Genomic DNA, 23,534 nt, shown 5'->3' on the forward strand with positions numbered 1-23,534 from the left:
TGACAGAGAGGGAAAGAGAGAAAAAGATAAAGATAGAAAGAGATAGAGATCTTAGTGGATGAGCCAATATTTCTCTTTGTAATTCGAGAGCTTAGCTTTGGAAGTACTTACGTTCTCTTACCATTTATAGAAAAGACTACTTTCCACGAAGCGCGTTCAATAATAGAGAACTCGAATAGAACAGGACTCGTTGCCGAGAATAATTCCATCGTTAAAAACAACAACGATGACGATCACGGCAACAACGTTTTCTATCTGACGAAACGTCATTTGATATCGTTTACACAATTCCATTAAAAAAAAAAGTATATAAGCACTAGAAATAACTTAAAAATCATGGAATATTTTCAAGCGTAACGTTTATTCAAACGTATTGAAAACTTATTAGAATTATAAAGAAATAAAAGGTTAACTAATCCAGATTCTTGATAAACAGGATCAATTTATCGAACTCTGATAGTTCAAATATAAATTAATATTTATATGATTATCGTAATAGGTATTATTCGCATAATAAATATTATATCTTTAATTTTAAACAAATCGGATAGAACTAAAAAGAACATTAAATCGAACATCGATTGTTTGAATAAAAACAGATTAAGAAATTCAATCACAGATTTCATTAATCGATAAATTGAAATTTTGTTCCACACCGTCTCAAGTTCGTCGTTATTGCTCATGAAATTTCTTTTATTCGTTTCTTGCAAATTAAATAAGCAATTTGATTAGATATACAGATATCTATATGATAATAAAGCAATGGTATAATTTTATTTATTTTATAAATACACTACTTATTTACTAGATATTTCATGTTACATTTACAAATTAAACAGGATTGTGTCATTCTCATTTATTGAAATATGCTTCATCTGTTTTTTAAAAGTCGCTCTCGCTGACATTCATAACATTTAAATTGGATTTAAATAGAAATAATATTAATTACGTAAATTATAGTCATATCGATAATATATCTCATTTATTTATAACAATCAGTAAAGTGTAAAGATATCTCGATTGGTTCACGATAATATTTTTTTTTGTTCTGTATGAAGCTTCATTATATTGTTCATTATCTTATATAAAATTGTACGCATATACGTCGATATAGAAAAGAAGAACGAAGGCCGTCGAAAGGTCGATATCGTGTCGGTGTGTAAGCAGCTCCACTTGGCAGTGCCAAGCGAAGTTTTTGTTCCGAATATAAAATTAGGTCCGTTCGCGGGCCAGACGAGCGCGTGCGCCTGTTCGTCGTCTGTAGCAGTGGTGTGCAAATTATTTAGACGCGAACTTTTTCTTTAAATAAAAATTCGATAAAAACTATGTCATTTTTTCCATTATTTTATTAAATATAAGTATAGTAATAATATTTTATTCAAAAAGAAAACTTTTTAGAATTGTGCTTTAGAAATATCATCATCATCATCATCATCATCATCATCATCATCATCATCATCATCATCATTATCATCATTATCATTATTATTATATGTAAAATCGATGAAAACATTTCTGATAATTTGAACACCACTGTTCTATGTAGGAAGAAGAGACGCGTGAGCTAGAAAGCACGGTTGTGAGCCGAGCTTTTTCGGCGAAGAGCACAGTGTGTCGACGTAAATAGATCAACTTTAGAATGCGGCTTGTCTTATTCACACTTACGTAAACGCGTCTCGCTTCGGGGACGTATCACGTAATGCGAGGTCATTACGAGCCACTCGACTCGATCAGAAGCCGCCTGCGTTTCTTTACTTATTCTTTGACGAACGAAAAATAATCATTTAGCTATACAATATTAGAAATATAATTATTAGTCTGTTTTATTTTTTCCTTTATTTAGTATTTACCTTATTTTCCTTTTAAGATTTTAATTAATAACATGCCGTTTATAGCAAATTTCCCTATCATCGTTAACTTTTTTCTTGGTTGAACGAAAGTAGATCAATCGATTTTCTTTTCTAGATACTTACGTCTCTTATTAATTATGAAAAAAGAAGTTCAAAGAAAGCTAGACTTAAAATAGTATATATGTTTACATTTCTTATCATAAAATATTGATTTTATCAGTATTCATCTTGATTATATATATATATATATATATATATATATATATATATATTAGATTGAAAAATAAGTAGTAATGGAATTTTTAATATTTTACATAGTAGTATTTTGTATGGAAAATATCAATACATTATTTATTAATCAATGTAATATTGTTATGTATAAATGATATTTTATATTATATTGATTATTCAAATATAAAGTGTCGACATAACTGATTAGTCAATCCAATACAAACATCGAATTATTGAAAATAAACAATAACGAAATCAATATTTCGTTATGACAAATATACATAAATTATGTTGAAATTTTCATTAAACAGTATTAGTATTATTTACTTAGACATAAAATATTGAAAATTCTGATATTATCTATTAACATGTCGAATTATTCTAAATGAGTAGTTATAATTTAAAAAGTACTAATTTTCTTATAGTTAGATATAACTATAGATTTCGATATTACTTATTGATTAATTCAATACAAACATCAAATTATTAAAAATGAACAATAATAAAATCAATATTTCATCATGAAAAATATGTATATATTATCAAAATTTCATTTTTTACTTATAATTAAATATAAAATATAAAAATTTCAATATTATTTATTGATCAAGCCAATACTAACATATGTAGATAAATAATAAAACAACGTGGTATTCATACGTACTCAATCTTCGTTGAAATCATTTAATTGGAATAAAAATAAGGAGTTTTATAAGAAGTAGAAAGATGATCAAATAACACTTTGCTTATTTTAGTTTGGTACATTTTTCACTTCGTTTCTTTTTTTTGCTCCTTTCACCTTCAATAGTGATTATACAGAAAATTTCGAATATAATAAATATGAATAAAGAAAAGGGTCGAAAGAAACTTCGTCTGAAATATCTTTACTTGGATCACATGACACGCTTTCCTACGATAGCAGGCTAGTGGCAGTGCTACGCCCTTCGAGACGTAGGAAGAACACGGCCATTGTACGAGAAGTATCGATCCTACTTCCACGCTTCTTATTTTCTACCTTTCCACTTTATCCATCGTCTTCTTCTTTTTCTTTTTCCTCCTCCTCTACTTCTTCCATCGTCTTACATCGTTTCTTATCTTATATCCTGTGATATATATATATATATATATATATATATATACACACACACACACACACACACATTAAGTATTTACGCATCTTCAATATGCTTATCGCTTTTTATGGAGATTTATTTTAAAGAAAAAAAGTTAATGTTTCCTAATTATAAATTACATTAATTGTTAATATATTATATATAATCGTTCTAGTATAAGTTTCAAATGATATAATTTTTTTATTTAGAAAAAAACGTTCAATTATATAAAGTTAAAAAGCAGACATAAAGGATTTATTTTAGACAATTGGTTTCATTGATTTTTATTTCCTAGTTCATTTCTTTGATATTTATTTTTTTAATATAAAAGAAAATTTTTTAACTGCACAAAGTCTGGTGAAGACAGTCGAGTTATGTAAACGAAGGTTTTAATCGTAAGGAATTGTACTTTACAATATAAAGAGAATGTCCAGATTCTTCGAGAAATTCGTTCGGTGTTTCAAGGATATCGGCAAGTACATACGTTCCTTCCTAAGCTATCTCTCCAGCTCGTAAGATTAATTCCATAACTCTCTAGGTCGTCTCTCGTCCAGCCCTCTTCACCACTCGAGGTATCTTGCCTTGGATCGATCGACCCACGCATGTATCTCTTCTTTCTTCCTCATATTTTTATTGTAAAAATTATCGAGACTCTACGACAAAAATCTCCTCCCTCTCTCTCTCTCTCTCTCTCTTTCTCTCTCTCTCTCTCTCTCTCTTTCTCTCTCTCTCTCTCTCTATCTATCTTATCTATCTATCTATCTATCTATCTATCTATCTATCTATCTATCTATCTATCTGTCTATCTATCTATCTTCTCATCTACCTATCTATCTATGTATCTATCTATTTATATTTATCTTTCTCTTTTCTTTTTCTCTTTCTCTTTCTTTTTCTTTTTCTCTTTCTCTTTCTTTTTCTCTTTCTCTTTCTCTTTCTCTTTTTAATTGTCTTCTTACTTGAAAAAAAAGCCTTAAAGGTTTTTACACGATGAACTTGTCACTGCGGTTAGAACTTCGAACGACAGGTGTCTGCCAGATCTCCAAAGAAGCTACGAAAGGCAGTCTAATTACATCACGTTAATAGTTGATATCTTTTCAAAGACAGTTTCGAATTAAGTAGCTAGGGCTAACGTTAAAAGTAATTTTTCTGATTGTTTCGCAGGTATTGATAACAGATGACACGTGTTCTTCATGTGTTATACTCTGTTCAACACAGCATAGTAATTGCTTCCTTAGTATTTTCTTAGGGGACTTATATAACACGAGTCATTTCATTGAATTATTCTTGATCGAACAAAATGATTACGTCGTACGAATTTCATTAAATTTTATTGAATAGATATATGAAAAATTTAAAAAAGAAAAAAGGAGATGTAACGTAAACACGAAATCAGTTTCGCAAATATATCAATCTACAGCGTGTCGAGTAAATACACTTTCAGTGTTGTTGGGTTATACCAGCATAACCCGTGGATTACCTTTGTGTCTCTCGGGATATTCGATATGGCCGAGTGAACGGCGATAACTTGCAATAATCCTAGCTGGGATTTCCCAAGTGTCGTGGCTACCTCTATCATGTCGATGGCTCTCTCTCTCTTTCTCTCTCTCTCTCTCTCTCTCTCTCTCTCTCTCTCTCTCTAATTCTTTCTCTAACTGTAGTTGATAAACTCATTTTCCTAGAGCAATTGGCGAGAGTATTTCTCAAGGAAAATCTTATCGAAATAACGCCTTCGCAAGATGAAATAATCCATCGTTTCGTGAATCCTTTGATTTATCCTACCAAGAACAATATTCGTTTATATTACTTACATATTTTTCTAAACTTTTGAATTATCACAAAAGTATCTTGGTTGAGCTGGTACCAAGAAAATTCTAGCTTGTATTATCAATCGAGTAAAATGAATAAGGATTAGAAAATTGGAAGATGCCAGAAAATGATTTAATTTATAATTAGTTGATCTGTGTTTAGTTTGTTTGATAATTGACTTTTAAATGAAATTATCTTAGTTCTTAAAAAGTACACTTTGGAAATACTTGAAAGTATCTTATTGTCAAGAAATTTTAGGTCAAAAGAAAAGGAAACTGCGTTTTCAGCAGTATTTAAATGAAGGCTTATAGGATAGATCCTCACCTTGTTATTTGGAGCAGCAATGCCTGTGTCTGCGGAGAGGGTTGTGGTGTATTGATCTGTAGGTCTGCTGGCCTCATACTCTCTCTCTCCTCTCTCTCTCTCTCTCCTCTCTCTCTCCCTCTCCCCCCTCTCTCTCTCTCTCTCTCTCTCTCTCTCTCTCTCTCTCTCTCTCTCTTACTCTCTGCACTCTCATCGAGAAAAAAGAAATCAAGAAGAGAAAGAAACTGTTAAAACAAATTCTTTTTCTTTTCCTGAGTAAGCCAACAGACTTTTAAATTAAACTCAGAAATGTGAATTAGGTCGATACAAACTATAGGAATATTCATTTTAGAGCTTTCTTGGAAATCCGCCGTATTTCTCGTAAATTACTTGTTAATAAAAGAAAAATTTTGAATTAGAATATTCTTCAAAGAAAAACATCATCAAAGAAAAAAATTTCTTTTTTTCGATCGTATATATTTAAGCCTTCCAGTTATTTTCATTCCTTTCTTAATCGTATCAATAATGCATAAAAGATGATGAAATTCCTAAAGGAAAGGAAAATTATCATAAGTCGACGTCTAAGATCCCATACATCCGTAGTCCACCTACTTTCCTCAGCAAAATCTTACAGTTCGTATCACCGACACGTTAGATTAAAATATGTCAAAAGGTTTCTATCGATTTAACGGATATTCTCTTTTATGCATCTATCGTGTAATATTACATATCGGAAGTTCAGAAATAATTCGAATAATTTCTTTGGATCAAAAATATTTTTTTTTTTTCATCACATGATTTCTATGATTAACTTACCATAATCTTTTTCATAAAGAGAAAAAAATAAATGACAACTCAAATCTTTTTGTTGGAGAACCAAATTAATCAATAATCGTAATCTTTTCATCGATTTCTATTAAAATCAATAAAACAAATAAAATTTGTTTAATATATAAATAATCTAAACAATAATCATAATTTTCTCTGTCGATTCAACCAAATAAGAAAATTCGAGTCAACAAAATGAGTAAAATCTTTCCGACAGAAAAGCAACCTATACGATAATTGTAATTTTCTTCTCATCGATTCTTATTCGACAAAATAAACAAAGAAAAATATTAATCAAAAGAGGTTAAAAGACTTTGAAGGACACGTCAATGCGTATAGTCAAGTACCTCGTACACGCCGAGTACAAGTACGATACGCGAACCGTACTCCATTGACTTCGTTCGTTGAAGGACATTTCTCTGGCCCATATTCGCTACCCTCTTTTACCATGGTGACCTCCATTCAGACTCAATGCAAACGTAAAGGGTGTATGCGTTGCCTTTTCATGTGTTTCTCTACACGAAGGCAGTCTACGACTACATCCATTTTTGTCTTTTCCTCTTTTATTTTCCTTTCTTATGCTTTTATTTCGATGATCAAACTCGAATTGCAGAATTCAATTAGAATTGAATTAAAATTTATCTTTTATCCTTCTTTGCTTTCATAAGCAAATCGATTGAATTTATTCGAATGAATGGGATGAAAAAATTTGGCTGAATTATTACTTCGAATTTATAATATTTGGATCGTGTTAAACCACCCTACTAGAGACAGGTCTACTTGCAAGGCCGCAAGTATATTTTTAACTTCAAGAGAGAACCTTCGGGCGACTCTGCCGGGATCAATATCTACCACCCCCTGTGCCATGTACTACGTATTACTGAAAGCAAGAAGGATACACGAGTTCGCTTTAACCTACATATCGAGCTTTCTACCTCGACTTCACCCGTTAAAATTTCCTACGGATTTTAGTGGCTTGAGTGGTTAAAACGTAGGTTCCTATGAAATTGTGAGGTAAAACTTTACGTTACGTTGAATATTTACCGAAGTAGAAGAATTTCTGTTAACAATGGTACTGGTGCTATTTTCTTATCGATCAAGTAATCGCATAAAAATGGCTTTCTTCTTTCGAAAAATACAAAGTTAGACCATTCCGTGCCAGCCTATATCCTGTTAGACTATTATATAGTCGTTTTGTATTACAGCCAGGGAACGACATTCGCAATGGGAAAGTTATTCTCGAAGGTCTCCAAGCAATAATCTCGTTTATTGCCTTCCCTTTCGTCGAGCTAGGAAATACTGGTTCCATAATATGTGTCAATTCGTATTGGCTAGACTACATTACATAGACATACTCGGTTAAAATGAAAAACGTGGATAGAGTAAAGTATGAAGAAGAGAAGCGAGTTATACGAAATAGTGCCAATTTAAACTATAGTTAGGTATTGTACCTTGAGAAATTAATGACGTAAGGTCTTATGGGAGCTTTTTATTGAGCGATATATTTCTCATGTAAATAAAAGAATTACCTAATAAAGGTTAAAGTAAGCTTTCGTCCAATGTCATGAAACGTTTTTATTTCCAAATCAATTTGCTATTAACGTTACATTCGACTGACGTCGTTACTTTTATTTTCTGTTAAAGATTCGTGATCAGCCAACATCAGCCACGACGACGTCACGAAGAACAACGTTGTCATCAATACCGCATCAAAGTCAGCAGGAGACTTAACGAATATAATATTTTCGCACTGTTGGCAAGACGGCCGATCGTGCGGTAGTACCACTCTCGACTATCCCGTGGTCGCTACGAGCGAGAACAGCCCGAAGATTTTTCCACCGAGGTCCAAAATGCACATCGAGGTGCAGGTGGCGCTCAATTTCGTGATATCGTATCTCTATAATAAGTTACCACGTAGGCGGGTCAATATCTTTGGCGAGGAGCTCGAAAAGGCTTTGAAGGATAAGTTCAAAGGTCACTGGTATCCGGAGAAGCCATTCAAGGGTTCTGCCTTTAGATGCCTGAAAACCGGCGATCCCGTGGATCCTGTCCTAGAACGGGCCGCGAAAGAAAGCGGTGTACCGATTCAAGATATCCTGGAGAATTTACCGGCCGAGTTAGCCGTTTGGGTGGACCCTGGTGAGGTCAGCTATCGGATAGGCGAAATGAATGCCGTAAAGATCCTCTACTCTGAAACCGGAGATCCCCACGATGAGAGTTCGGCCGATCGAGAAGTTACCAAGACATTCAATCCAGAGGCTCAATGCTTCAGACCGATCGAAGCCGTCGGTACGTCCTTGGGTGGTCTCAGTTTAAGCCCCAAATCCACTTCGCCCTTTCCGAATTCTTTAGCCAGTAGCAGCAGCAGCAGCAATGGTTCCTCCAACAATCAGCAGAACAATCACGGTTCCGGTTCTTCCTCGGCACCCTCACCTACGCCGATCGGTAACTCATTCAAGGGTTCGCCCAGTCCCGTACCAAACTTCATACCGCGTACCACAGCACCGCTCACCTTCACAACCGCCACCTTTGCTCAAACCAAATTCGGCAGCACCAAACTGAAGACAAGCAGCAAACGAGCAAACAGGTACGTCCTATTGTCTTCCTTTATCACCTGCGTGTCGTTCATGATTAAACGATAAAAAGAACGCACCTTAACGTAGCCGCTAGTTCTTGAAAAAAAACAGACTCGTTCAGCAGTATTATGTCTGACCGGTTTCAGGATGTCGCCTACCGAGTTTTCGAATTATATAAAGCAGCGTGCGATGCAACAACAAATTCATCATCATCATCATCATCATCAGCAGCACCAACAGCAGCAACAACAGCAGCAACAACAACAACAGCAACAGCAACAGGCGCAACAGGCACAGCAACAGCAGGGTCAACAGCAAGGTAGCACCGGGCTACCGGTGTCACAGAATTCACCGAGCAATCGCAGTCTATCGCCGGGTAGCATAGTCGGCACTGGTGGAACTGCGACTCAACAGCACACGGATCCGAGTGCATATTTCTTTCAGCACGGTCCAACGGCGGCTGCTGCTGCCGCATATCATCCTCAATTTTCTCATCGCAACATCTTCGATTCATCGAGCCATGGCGGTTACCTTCCAAACGACCTTTACGCCGGTGCTGCTAAGTTCCCGTCGTCTTACCTAGACCCCGGTACGATCGCCGGGCATCAGTTTTACGGTGGTAGCGTGAACGGTACTGGCGGTAGCAACGGCACAAGCAGCAACGGCATCGTTGCAGCTGGCAACGGTGGAAATGCACAAAACGCCACGAATCTTGGACCTGTTGGCTCAGCAACAACACCCAGTGCTGCCAGCGTAAATGCAGCAACGGCCCAACAACAGCCCGACAAAAATGCTCTCGTCGAGGGCTTGAATAATTTTGGACTCGGCTCGGTGGCACCCTATCCTGCCAGCCAATATCAGCATCTCCTCGTAGCCAATTAATATCCTGCGCGTTTACATACTGCTCGGCAAGTTGCCACGCGCCTAACAATACGCTCCGCAACGCGACGCTCCTCCTCAACTTCCCCATCGCCAGGACGACTTTCAACAAGGTCTGTCCATCGGTTTATCGTCTCCCTCATAGGAGGTCTCCGTAAAGAATAGAAAACGAATCTGAAGAAGAGGACGCGTTTCTTACACGTTTCCTGTATTTTGATAGTTGATAGACAAAAAAAAGAAAGAGAGAGAGATATATATGATGCGAAAAAGAGAGGAGAGGGTAGGCATTAAAATAATCGTGGGAGCGTTGCCGTTAACGACACAAAAGTAAAAGCAAAAGTAACAACAGCAACGCATACCCAAAATAGAGACCCGACAATTACGACGACAGGGACTAGGACGACGAAGACGAAGACAGCGCAGCAGTTTGTTCGATAAAACCGAATCGATTACGCGAATCCGGTATTCTACGAGCGAACATAACGCATCCACGACGTTACCGACATGGAAACGTATCATATATATATATATATATATATATATATATATATATATATATATATATATATATATTATGTATCTATTCATACATACACATAATATACATATATATATATTATTATTATTATTATTATTATTATTATTATTATTATTATTATTATTATTATTATTAAAGGGACAGATATACACACATGTCACGAAGCAAAGAGATGATACACGCATAAAGCTACACACAAGGACACACAACTACCTCGAAAACGAAGCTTACCGAGAGCTGAGCATCATGATCCATAAATCCCATGATTACGTATGCGTGTGTACAAAAATGTTCCAACGTCGCACGCGATGTACACGGAAGATGGAGCGACGAGATGCTATTCTTTGGATACGTTTTAGAAGAAGAAGAAGAAGAAAAAGAAGAAAACAGCGATAACTGACGGTCGACAGCTAAACGAACGTTCGAGGATGATGGTCCGATGGTGAACACACATATACGTAAAAATACATACATGCATACTTACTTACGGCACGTATTACACGTACACACACATACATATTACCAAGACGTAATAATTTATTTTTTCACTGGTATAGTCGAAGAATTGATAATGAATATAACTGTAGAGCCTATGTATTATATTCAAGATGCACTCACTTTACGGGTTCTCGCGAAACGGTAGGAAGTATCTGTCAATTTCTGTCGAGCTCGACGACGGATATTATTAACGGGGAAATAGATACAAGAAGTGATTAAAAACGAGTGGTGTAGAGAGAGGGGGGAGAGAGAGAAAGAGAGAGAGGAGCAAAGAGAGAAGAAAAAATCTGAAGATCGCCGAGCGAAATCCAAAAAAGGGAGAAAGTGAATTTCTCTCTTTCTCGTGGGTAACACGGATAAAAAAAGAAAAAAAGAAAGAGAGCGCATGCAGTTTCATACCGTTCGGAAAATTCGTCTTCGGTACGATTTTACATTTTATTTTTATAATAAATGCAGTAGAACGTAGAAAAGATGATGTGAGAAAGAGTGAAAAAGTAAAAGAAGAAGAATTGGACGAAAATGATTGGCGTTGTACTCGTAAGGATTAGCATACAAACGATGAAGTCATACTTGTCGATCTTCAAATTTATCGATCCTATACACTATATAGAATCGAAAGGAAGATTTGATATGTGACACGTCGTCTCTGTACCATCCTGAATATTAGAAAATTAGGTTAAAAGGCCGCGATCATTGTCTTACAATGTTCCATGCGAGCTCGCGATTTTGTCCGATAGACGTTTAAATGAAAGAGAGAGATTCATCTGTTTTCAATTTTGGGGAAAAGGCACGTGTCTATTCGAATTTTTGTGATAAATCTGAAATTAAAGAAAGAAAAATCAGAAGGAAGAAGAAAAACAAAAATAGAACAAACTTTTTTCGATTTAGAACAAATGAGATTTTTTCGGGGGATCTTTCTTTATCTTCTTCGATCGAACCTCTCTCGCGAGCTCTCGTAAAAAAAAAAAAAAGAAAAATGGGGAGAAATAATCGAAAGAAATACAAAGCAAAAGGGGAGGGAAAAAACAGAAAAAATATGACTCGACAGTAACGACGGCAGCGGCGGCGACAATGAGAAAAAGTTTGATAGACGAAAGAAAAGGAGGAAGTGCTATGAGCCGCGGGCTGGGGTATATTAGGTGCTAAAAGTATTAAAAACAAGCAAACAAAGTATTTAACTTATCGTAAATATGACAAAATTGTAAGGATGCGCGCATCCGGAGACCGTCGACAGGCCCGGCAACAATTGGATAATAGAAAAATGAAAAAAAAAAAATAGATGGAGAGAGAAAGAGAGATTTTTAGAATCGAGGGAAAAGTGCAACGAAAGAGAAAATTTGAAATTTCTCGTTTGTATGCGTTTGTATCTCTCTCCAGTAACACTCGTACTTACATACGTATTATGCAAAGAAGAAAGGAGGAGAAGAGAAGAAAAAACAAGAGGATACAAAAATAAGTACGAAAAAATGTGTGTATAAATGTATATCATTTACAGAACATGTCAACGTTTATAACTCAAATGCTCGACAGCTCTCTCGCCTTTTCTTCGTTGATTTTCTTCTATTTCTAAAATTGTTTGCCAACGAAAAAAAAATAGAAGAAAACAAAAAAAGAAAAAAAAAGGCGATAGCTCGGCGTCGTTCCTTTGCATACTTCCTCTGCGAGCGAATAAATTTTACTTGAGAATCTCAGCTTATCTCGACGATTTCAAATGTACGCGAAGGGACATCGTCGTGGGTCATCGTCGTCGTCGTTGTTGTGTTGTCGTTGAGTCACGGGAAAAGATAATCGTATTTAGATTGACTTTGAAACGAACGAGGATCCTATAATGATATATCCTCCGCGATTAGTATAAAATAGTCCCTATAAAATGTGTATATGCACGGGCCACTCGGCAGCCGTCCTCTCCGGATGCACGGGGCGTGTTGAAATGGGGGTTTATAATATATGATTTTTTAACTACGGAAACCTATACTAGTAAAATTAATAAAAAGGGTAGAAGTGTTAAATAAAAAGAAAAAGAAACGTATGAGGATGATACGAAGACAAGGAAAGAAATAAATAAATACGAAAATAAATGAAGAGAGAAAAAGAGGGAGAAGAAGGAGAGAAAGAGAAGCACGACAGTACCCTGTAGTAATATCTAAACTTAATTATAACTATTAACGATACGTACGACTGTGGTAGCTATGCTAGTACCTGCTATTATTAACAAGAGAAAAGATGATGTAGTGGTGTAAGATGGATTGATTGGGAAAGTGAGCGAGAGAGAGAGAGAGAGAGAGAGAGAGAGAAAGAGACAAACAGAGAGACACAGAAAGAATGAAAGAAAAAGAAAAGTACTAAGAAGGCCTTAGAAGCATCAAGATAGAAGAGAAGAAAAAAAGAAAAAAGGTGAGATGCTGCAAACTGAGTTGCCATATTCTCTCTAACCGTGGCAAAAAAACCATCTTGCGGCAACGAGAAAACGCTCGGGCAGTCTAGTGCTTGCGCTTTTTATACGTCAGGGAATAGAAACGAAAGAGAAAAAGAAAAATAAAGAGAAAAAATGGGATTTGCGAATAGTAAAGAGTAATTCGAACCTTCCCAGTCTGCAATACGAAATTTGCACGAGGCTTTCAGATTTTTTTCTACGATGTATTGTACTTATGATATGAAAGAGAGAGAAACTAGATAAAATGAGAACGATAACGAGGAGAGAAAGAGAAATAGATGGAGAATCGTTCGTGATCATTTTGTCTATCATTTCTTTCACATGGCCTCCGCGTTTCGTATTGAATGATGAGAAAGTGAGAAGGAGAGAGTGAAAGTGAGAGTGAGAGTATGAGTGAGAGAGAGAGAGAGAGAGAGAGACTGTATATTGTGTTGTGTGTACGTAAAGGAGAGAAAGAGAGAGAGAGAGAGAGAGAGAGAGAGAGAGAGAGAGAGAGAGAGAGAGAGAGAGAAAGATCGGATGTTTCTGTCGTAAAATTGTAAAAAGAATGGAAGATGCGAGAATGAGGGCAAAGTGTGAAGCAAAACGTTGCAATAAGTATGCGAATCAAATAGATCTCTACTCGAAACGAGAGGCTCAGCTCAGCGAAGAATCAAACATGATGTATACTCTTTAAAATAAAAAAAAAGAGAGAAAAAGGGAAAGGAGAGAAAGACGAAACGACGAAGCAGAAAAAAAGAGAAAAATATAGAAAAAATAAACAAAGAATGTATCAAGTAAAAAAACAGGTCAAGAAGGGCTTTGGTCGCTATGGATTTTACTTAAAACTATTAAACGATATATAGAATGCATACACGGAAAAGAGTACATGAAAGAGGAAGCATATAGTATTATACGTTTAAAATACAATTAAAGTTAACTCTGTAAGCAAGAAAAAAAGTACGCATAGTTTTCAATACTCTGTAATCGATGTACTTGTTTAGAAAAAGAAAAAAAAAGAATAATGGAAAGAAAGAGAGAATTTATGATATACATACAACATGGCCACATAAATTACATAAAGTACATTTCAACTGAAATAATAAGGAAACAATATAAAGATGCTAAACCGAAATACGCATAATGCGAGAGTAAAATAGAGAGAGAAGGAAGAGAGAGAGAAAGAGAGAGAGAGAGAGAGAGAGAGAGAAAGAGAGAGAGAGAGAGAGAGAGAGAGAGTTATGTAAGAAAGAAAGAGAGAAAGAGAGATCAACAAAATAATCTGTATTAAAATGTCATGTGTCTATAACTAATAGCCATCGGTATTGTCTCTTACATAAATGGTAAACAAATAACCGTGGTAATGTCGTATAATGTCATATAGTGATAATCGGACACTGCAATACACCATATATGATATATATATACACATATACATACACATATACATACATATATATATATATATATTCTTACAATTAGAATGAAAGGAAAAGAAGGAGAGAAATGAAACGCATATTGCTAACGTAACAAAAATTGGAACACACTGAAAGCATACTAACATACATAACACATATATACCTACCTATTTACCTACCTACCTACCTATTTAACCTAACAACCTACTGTTGTATATGAAGAAAAAATAACTGAGAAAAGTGACGAGAGTATGTGAAGTCGAAATATAGAAAAAAAAGGGCGGAGGCAGAGGAAAGTCTTGATTTACGAAGGACAACATCTGAAATCGTCTTTTACTGGATTATCGGCCTTTCATTACGTTGGCTTCGTGCCAGTAAAGAAAAATTTAAAAAAGAGAAGGTCGATTAAAAACTCTCTTGCGTTTTTAAAAAGGATTTAAATCTCGCCTATTTGGCGAAAATCACTCTTCCTTTTAACTTTTTTTTTTGTTATATTTTTCTGACAAACAGCGATTTGCATTTTTCTAAACCTAACTTACATCATGAGAATATTACTTATGAATAGAAGAGAATGAATAAAAAGAGAGAAAATGGCCGTAGACGTCTCCACACACGCGCACGTGCGCAAGAAAATATACGTATATGCAATGCGAGGTATTCATTATTGGGAATTATATAATTCTTTTATTTATAAAAATTAGGAGGAAATAAGAATTGCAATAGATTTCTTATGAAACGTGTTTTCTTTTCTTACTAGATGTCAAAGAAAAGTATATTTTTTCAAAGGATATAATAATAATAAAGTTTTTCTTTTATATATATCTGTACATATATAATAAATTTTGGGACATGCCGATGTGAATTTAATTCGATTACTGAACGCTAAAAATAGATACTAATTTTTCAATCAAATAAGACAGACACATTTTTCAAAAGTCAACAATAAATAATATTTAGTTTATAATATCTCGTAAAATGAGAGACGTTATAATAATTTTTTATACTTATCGTATTTCTTCTTAAACATCAATCATACAAATTTGATCCGAAAGACATTGTTCTAATTTCAAGAATGATAAATTAAACTTTCCCGGCTAAAAATCAGTTCCAAACGTTTTTACCTTAAACATATACGTATTATATTCTAAAGCACACTTTCAAGTCACGAGAAGCAAAAAGCAAAAAAATAAAAAGAAAAAAGTAAACTATATAGATTATTCTATCAAATAAGGAATTAACGAGAGAGAGAGAGAGAGAGAGAGAGAGAGAGAGAGAGAGAGAGAGAGAGAGAGAGAGAGAGAGAGAGAGAGAGAGAGAGAGAAAGAGAGAGAGAGAGAGAGAGGATGATAATTAGATTTGTAATTGATTATATATATACATACATATACATATATATATATATATTTTTCAATACTTTAATTACTTGCTGAATGTAAACTATATACATATTATTATACATATACATATATTACACAAAACACATTTGAAAAAGAAAATTAATAATAATAAGCTGAGTAGAGCCGAAAATATTGGCTTTTTGAAGACACAGAAAGTGGAGAGAGAGAGAGAGAGAGGGGGGGGATCCCTAGTCACTTCTTTTCACTAACAAAAGCAAGCGTTAGAAAGCAAAAATTGAAATAAAACAAATGATCACCATCCGTCGTTTGTTGATAGAAAGAATAAATAAACGTGTTCTAGTCGGTTGAAGATCAGTGCCGATTCTCTTCGACGCTTTTAATATGAATGAGAAAAGAAAAAAAAAAGAGGGAAGAAACAATTTTTGTACTCTATTCAAAATCACATACACGCTCTCGGTGTCGAAAAAAAAAAGAAATAAACTTCATTAATCGTATAAGCGCGACATAACGATAATATCCCTTAATAATTGCCCCTTTTTATTAACAAAAATAATAGAGAAAAAGAGAGAAACACACATAAAAGCCAAGAATCAAGATAAACATCAACAAAGATAAATAATAACGAATATCACTTGAGAAGAAAGAAAAAAGAAAATAAAAAAGAAGGTTCAAAGGAGACGAAGAGTTGCGTGGACCTCGTTAAGGATCAAAACAGTACACATGTATCATTTTTATTAGTTTTTAATGAATGAACGAGACGAGAGTGAAAAAAAGAGAGAGAGAGAGTATGTAAGATTGTGAGTAAAAGAAGAACCTATGTATATATACATATAAATATGTATATATATAAGGTATCTCTTGTCATCTCAATTATAATTATTACCGTTATATTTTTATTATTATTATGATTATTATTATTAATCATTTTCTCTTTAATTTTTTTTTTCTTTTTTTTTATATGATGAAGATTTTACTTTTCGTTGACTTTAGTTTTTTTTTTGTTCCTTTATTTTTTTATAAGAAATCGACATGAATTTATATCGTCGCTGATTCTGTTTATTCATGTACTATGTATTATTATTTGTTGCACACACGAATTTGTATACACATACAAATATACACTCACACAACCACGTAAAAACACATATACAGAGTATACACTATCGTTACGCGTTAACGCGCAAATATACATATATACATATACATATTTAGACATATTACGTTAGCGAATAGTGTAATTATATATATATATATCGTGTAAAAAGCCGTTATTATTTTCTCGCGAGTTTACGAGACAAAAAAGTTAAACTTAAGGATTCCTATTTCATCTTCTTTTTTGATAGTTTGTTAACGTTGTTTTTTTTGTATGATGTTTGATATAATCGGTGCTCTAATGGCGCATCAGAATAATAATATATTACTATTAAATATTATAAAAGTTATATATATATATATATATATATATATATACATATTATATATACACATACAAACATGCAACACATACATACATGTTCCTTTGTTAATACCATTGTTGGTTAATCATCTGAATTTATTTCAATTTCTTATACGGCCTGTATAAAAAAAATCTTTTTGAGAATAGATATATCAGCTATATTTTTTAATGTACGTAAATATGCTTTTTATTTAGCACGCAAGAAACGTTCGTTCGTCGCTTTTAAAAGAAACGACGAAACGGTAGATGACGAAAATGAGCACAGGGATTCGACAATGACAGAAAAAATTTTCTCGAGTGTCACGACAAAAAAACACACATATATACATACACATGTATACACACAGGCTGCGATCCCAAATATTTAACAAAAAAAAAAAAAGGAAAAGAAAAAGAAAGAAAAAAATGGAATAACTCGCGTGTGATATACTTATCAGTTTGTAAATTATTTTTTGTATTTTTATATATACATACATATACATATAATATATTATATATAACGTATGCGTATATATATACATATGTAGAAGAAGCAAATACCCGCGCATATAGATTGCAAACAAGTATACATAGACGTACACATAACAATATAAGCACACATACACACACATGCACGCGCAGAGGTATATATACAGAGAAGAAACGGTGTGTGTTCATGTCATGGAGCGTCGTTTTATTCAACAAAGAGAAAGAAAGAAAATTTGAGAAAGTAAAATACGACGCGTTGCATTCTCGTGAATGCATCGATCACACCAACGATATTTTCGAATTAGTTGATTGCTAATTAATAGCCCTTTCGTTGATCGAGAGCAGCGCTACGCATAATTAGTAGCTTCGAAAACGAATCGCAGTGTATATAATATGTATGTATGTAATCGATACATATATATATATATATGTATATATATATATATATCACCGTTTCTATCTTTGTCATTTCTTTTTTTAAAGATATGCGTAAATATACACTCATACACGTACATTCACACACAGTAATTTTAATTCCACACGCGATTGCCCCCTCTTTCAGTGATATATGATATATCAGTTCGTTCCCTATTATTTGTACCTTTGTAATTTGTAATCTTTAAACTTGTCAATGCTTTGTTTATTACTATAATGATGATGATTATTATTATTATTGTTATTATTATTATTATTATTATTATTATTATTATTATTATTATTATTATTATTATTATTATTATTATTAATATTATTATTATTATTATTATTATTAATATTAATATTATCATAATAATATTATTATATATTTTAAATATCTATCGATGTTGTTTTGTTATTGATCATTCAGTTGACGCGATACACATCATACATTTCTACCATTGTTGTTACACGCATAAAGGACAAGTGAATAACGAAGAGTGAAAGAGGAGAGAAAGAAAGAATAGAGTAAAAGGACGAAAGAACATGTAAAGAAGAGAAGAAAGAGAAGAGAAAACTACGCAAAACAACTTTACTTACGGTGAACCTTACAATTTTATATCTGAAGATTAATTTAGCATGCATGTTCCTTTACATACATTTTTCAATATATATTTGTTTGACAGATTAAAATGTAAAAAGAAGGATTGGGAATCAGCACAATTTTGATATAGTAAAAAAAGAAAGATGAGAGAGAACAGAGAATGAAGTAGAGTTTAGATACCAAATTAAATTTCGTTTATATACTTTTTTCAATAGAAATTTTTTATTTTTTTCAAAGATAAAAACAATAAAACATGATTGGATCGACACGTTCTTCGCATAGTAAAACACGATTTTGGTATAATAAAAAAGGGGGAAGATGTAGTTATGGATCAAAAATAGCAATTAAATATAATCCATGCCACGTATACGATATAAACGATTCGACGAAAGGAAATTTTCTCTGGATGCCATCCTATAAATTTTTAACATATTGAGTGCCACGGGGATGAGATTTTGGAATGAGGGAATTCTGCGTTCAAAATGTTTAAAAAATATATGAGACTAATATAAATAATATCATAGTAAATTCATCTGTATCTTTATACTGAACAAAAAAAGAAACATTAGATGGACATATCGATTGAAAAAAAAAAAAAGAAAAAAAAGAAATTGGCTTTGGCAGCAACGCGTTAAAAACATATAATTCATCAATGGGGTTGCTCATCCTTACTTTTCCCTGTTCATTTCTACTTTAAATCATCCTGACTGTCTCATTCCTTTTCGTCTTCTTTTTTTTTCTCTTTTTCTCGTAAAAGACACTCGATGAAAAAAGCTAAGTTGATACTAGAACGTGACGCGATCGCTATGGTTATTTTGCAATTAAATTCGTACTGTAAACAAAACAAAAATTAGAAAGAGAAAGAAGAATTAAATGTGCGTACTTTGTTGAAAATGAATTAGGCCAGCTTGAACGGAAACATAAGACGCTTTTAAATTAGCAAGCAAGAGGCCGCTGATCTGTTTTGAAAAAATTTGTATCGAAAGAGAACGTTCGATAAATGGTAGAATGTTAATATGCCAAACGAAAAAAAAGAAATGAATGAAAGACAAGATATATCTGAGGACGTCATTAGCAATGGTGAAGTAAATGGGAGGGGAATGGATGGATGGATGGATGGAAATCGATGGCAAAGGCCGGTCGCTTGTGATTGGCTAGGACACGTTAGTAGTGATCTTCAATTGGAGGGCGTCCTATTAATTGTTGGAATTTTTGTAGTTTACTAAGAAATACGATTCACGATACGTTATTTGTATATGTATATACGTATACATATATAAACATAATATTTATATACATATATATATATATATACATACATATATTATTATTATTATAGTTAAATCGTTCTCTCGAGTTCTTGCATTATGAGTCCGATAAATTTTCTGGGAGGGAAGAGATGTGGGAAGGGATAGAAGATAAACGAAAATAAGAAATGCCATGAAAGAAAGTAAAAAATGATAAAAAAGATTTCGCGTTATGCGATTACTTCCATGCTTTCTCTGCATTTCGAACTTTGAAAATGTTTACTTCATTTGTTTTCTTTTGCTCTGTTTTGCACACCGTATATATATATTATATATACCATATATATATAATATATATATATATATATATTATGATTTTTCCGATATGAAAGAAAAAATAAAAAAGGAAGAGAAAAAAAGGAAATCGAAGAAGTGAATTCGGTAGCTCAGTTAAAGGGATTTTTGTATTCGATAATAATAACGATAATAATCATAATATAAAGAGAGAAAAAAGAAAAACATAGAAGTTAAATCATATAGGAGGAGGAATTATTTCTTCTCGAGTGAATCTCAGCTTGCCTCGCTTCCAACCATGCTCGTGAACAACTTGTCTCATACGATGGGTGTGCAATTAGTTAATGATTATTTCTATTAGTTTGTGTGTGTATGATAGTCCGTTTTAAAAGGAAAAGAAGAAAGGAAAAACAAAAGATTACACAACTCATATAACACGACAATGTATTCGTATTATACGCAAGTCACATAGATAGCATAATTTTAATAACATTGTATTTGTTATTGAAACAATGCATCTTTGTCTTAAACGTATTCCTATCTATTATCAAAAATAAATGAAATATTCAAAGTGCTCAAGTTTGATAAGACATCTTTTTTTACTGTGTTATACAAACACAAATCACAATTTTTATGTCATGTTATATGAGATTGTGTTTAACATATATTTGAAAGATGGTATTGACGAAAACTAGATAAAGTCCGATAACGATCGATAAGAGTTAGATAGCTTCTTCTTTTTTTCTTGTTTTAAATTAGAAAAGAGAGATAAAGAAAAAGAGAGATAGAGTTCATTTGAGAGATAGAGATCACGAGTCATCAAAGGATCGAAATCTCTCCTAATTTGTTCACCTATCATTTAAATCTAGTTTGAAAATTTCCACCAAAAGCAAGAGATCCTTCAATCAAACTCGGACTCCTTCGATTATTTAACTACGCTCGAATCGAGTTGTGACACTTCGTCCTACGACAAAGTCAAGCTCGTATCATGCTCTCCACACGTCATCGATGGCAAGTCCGATCGGTCCGAAATGTCATTCGCATATGCACTTCCCGCGATATTTAATATGCGAACATGAGTATTAATTGTAATTAATAAATAGATGAATAGACAGATAGATAAATATATACATACGTCATGCATATATGTAATAATCTCAAGAAATACGCGCATCTAGAGGAAAATAATAAATGAGCGGGCGGAAGTAAACGAAAGGGAAGAACAGAGATAAATAAAAAATATAAAGGATAAGTTCATTTGTTGTGCGTGTGTGTGTTATGTTGTGTACAAATGATACAGAAGGAGAGAGAAAGAAAATATGAATGAGAGAAAAAGAGAAACAAATGATCCGATGATAAACACGAAATTACTATTCTTTGTTACTTCTTTATAATTAAAACAATAAAAATGATAAAAATATATTAAACATTTTTATTTGAACAAAGAAACAACGATACGATTTTCTTTTGCAAAATTAATGTCATCGAGATCATTCGTATTTTTAATTCATTATTTACGGATTGAATATTAGAATCATTCATTAGTTTACGAAATTAAATGAGACAAGAGAGTACATGTGTACAACGATTTATGTAACTATTATTGAGTTAGTAATCTTGAAAATTGGATAGTGACGAACATTGGTTTATGACGTGGACGATTAAGTATTTTGATTAAAGGTCACGAAAATTAAATTACTTTTTCTCTATTCGTTAGATTATTATTTTCTTTTTTACGAAGGGAAACAAATAAAATGTTACGAGTTGTTTACACTAGAACTATTCCAGATCTCATTTCCACTTCGTTCTAAAAGATTCAAATCATTGTCTCTAATGATTTCAATAGAAAACAGCTTTCAACATTTCATTCCAATCATCTTGTATGCATAAATATCTAATGAAAAGTTTAAATAATCATTATTTTTGCAATAATGTTGTATTTATTGACACTTTCCTTGTTTTTCATAAAAATATTCAATTGATCGTTCCACGAATTCACAAAATGAAATTGTTGTCAGCGTGTATTCGCTCGATCATTCAATAATCGATTAGATTTTTCCCTTTCATCGAACATTCGTAGAATTCCGCTCCTTCGAGCGATGCTAATGTATCGAGAATATATCTGTTATCAGAATTTTATTTATTTTTTCATATCTTTAGAAAGAAATCACGATCGAGCGTTCGAACTAGGATTAAGGGAAGTCCACGAATGGCTAATCCAATAGGATGAAATAAATGAACAATTATATGACCACTGGACTTGCCTTTTCCGCTTGTTTTCTTATAAATCTGTTATAGTATCTCTTAAGATACATATCCATTTGTTATGTATACTCGTATCGTATCAACGTTGCGTATTAATGTGGACAGGCAAAGGTCGTATGTTCCGTTTTTATATAGAGACGCACTGATAATGCGCAATGATGATACGCAATGATGATACGCAACAGTGATACGATACGAAGATATGCAACAAGTGGACACGAAAGATATCCTCATAACTGTAACGCAAATCAAACCTAAAGTGCACACATGAAAATTAAAAAGGGAGAAGGTTCTATTTATTTAAAGGTCTAATTATCATCATTGTCATCATCATCACCATCATTATCCATCATTGTCATCATTATTACTAAACATCGTTGTACGCACAATATAAAAATCCAAAATCAAAGATAAGAGAATATATAACGTAAAGAGTATCGAGATTAGACGAAAGAAACTAAACGACAAGGAAAAAATAACTTCATAATCTCACGATCATTATTAAGATCAAATTACAAAGAGTTATTATTGACGAAGATGTAAAAGAAAGAGAAGAAAAGAAATGAGAATATGTAACAGGGTCGTAATTTTAAATCGAATCTCTCGAATCGAGAGCTCGTATAAAATTCATTCTTAATTCATTTGGAAGAAAAAAGTGATTAGTGAGATTAAGGAAGGAAAAACGAAGTTTGCAGATTAACGAAGATACAAGGATATCCAATGATTCAGTATTTATTTCATATAAATGTATCTAACCTACTATGAAATAGAGGAAAAGATCAGTAAGGTTCAATTGAAATTGTTGAAAAAAGTGATAGAAAAAAGATGAGATGGAAAGAGAGACAGAGAGAGAGAGAGAGAGAGAGAGAGAGAGAGACAAGGGGAGATAATTTGTTTGTTTCGCGACCTATCATATGTGTAAACAGATTATAAACTTTGAGAAAACTTCTTTTTTTCTTACCACCTTTCA

At 33.2% G+C, this 23,534-nt stretch overlaps 1 protein-coding gene across 14 annotated transcripts in view; it reads left to right on the forward strand.

Annotated features, from left to right (window-relative positions):
- Positions 1-21,719, forward strand: part of LOC124946482 (protein Tob1-like) — a 40,223-nt gene extending 18,504 nt beyond the window's left edge. For 12 of the 14 annotated variants that reach the window (XR_007100086.1, XR_007100083.1, XR_007100080.1 and 9 more), the window contains 3 exons: positions 7,778-8,720; positions 8,856-9,701; positions 10,265-21,719. Coding sequence is in view for 1 of the 14 variants with exons in the window: in XM_047487223.1 (XP_047343179.1) it covers positions 7,984-8,720; positions 8,856-9,591 (1,473 nt within the window). In the remaining 13 variants the exon portion in view is untranslated. Of the gene's footprint in view, positions 1-7,777; positions 8,721-8,855; positions 10,106-10,264 lie in introns of those variants that run through there. The other 2 variants (XR_007100089.1, XM_047487223.1) reach the window with 2 other exon arrangements.
- Positions 21,720-23,534: the final 1,815 nt, after the last annotated feature.

The sequence above is a fragment of the Vespa velutina genome, chromosome 2 (genome assembly GCF_912470025.1).
Source record: "Vespa velutina chromosome 2, iVesVel2.1, whole genome shotgun sequence".
Classification (NCBI taxonomy): domain Eukaryota; kingdom Metazoa; phylum Arthropoda; class Insecta; order Hymenoptera; family Vespidae; genus Vespa; species Vespa velutina.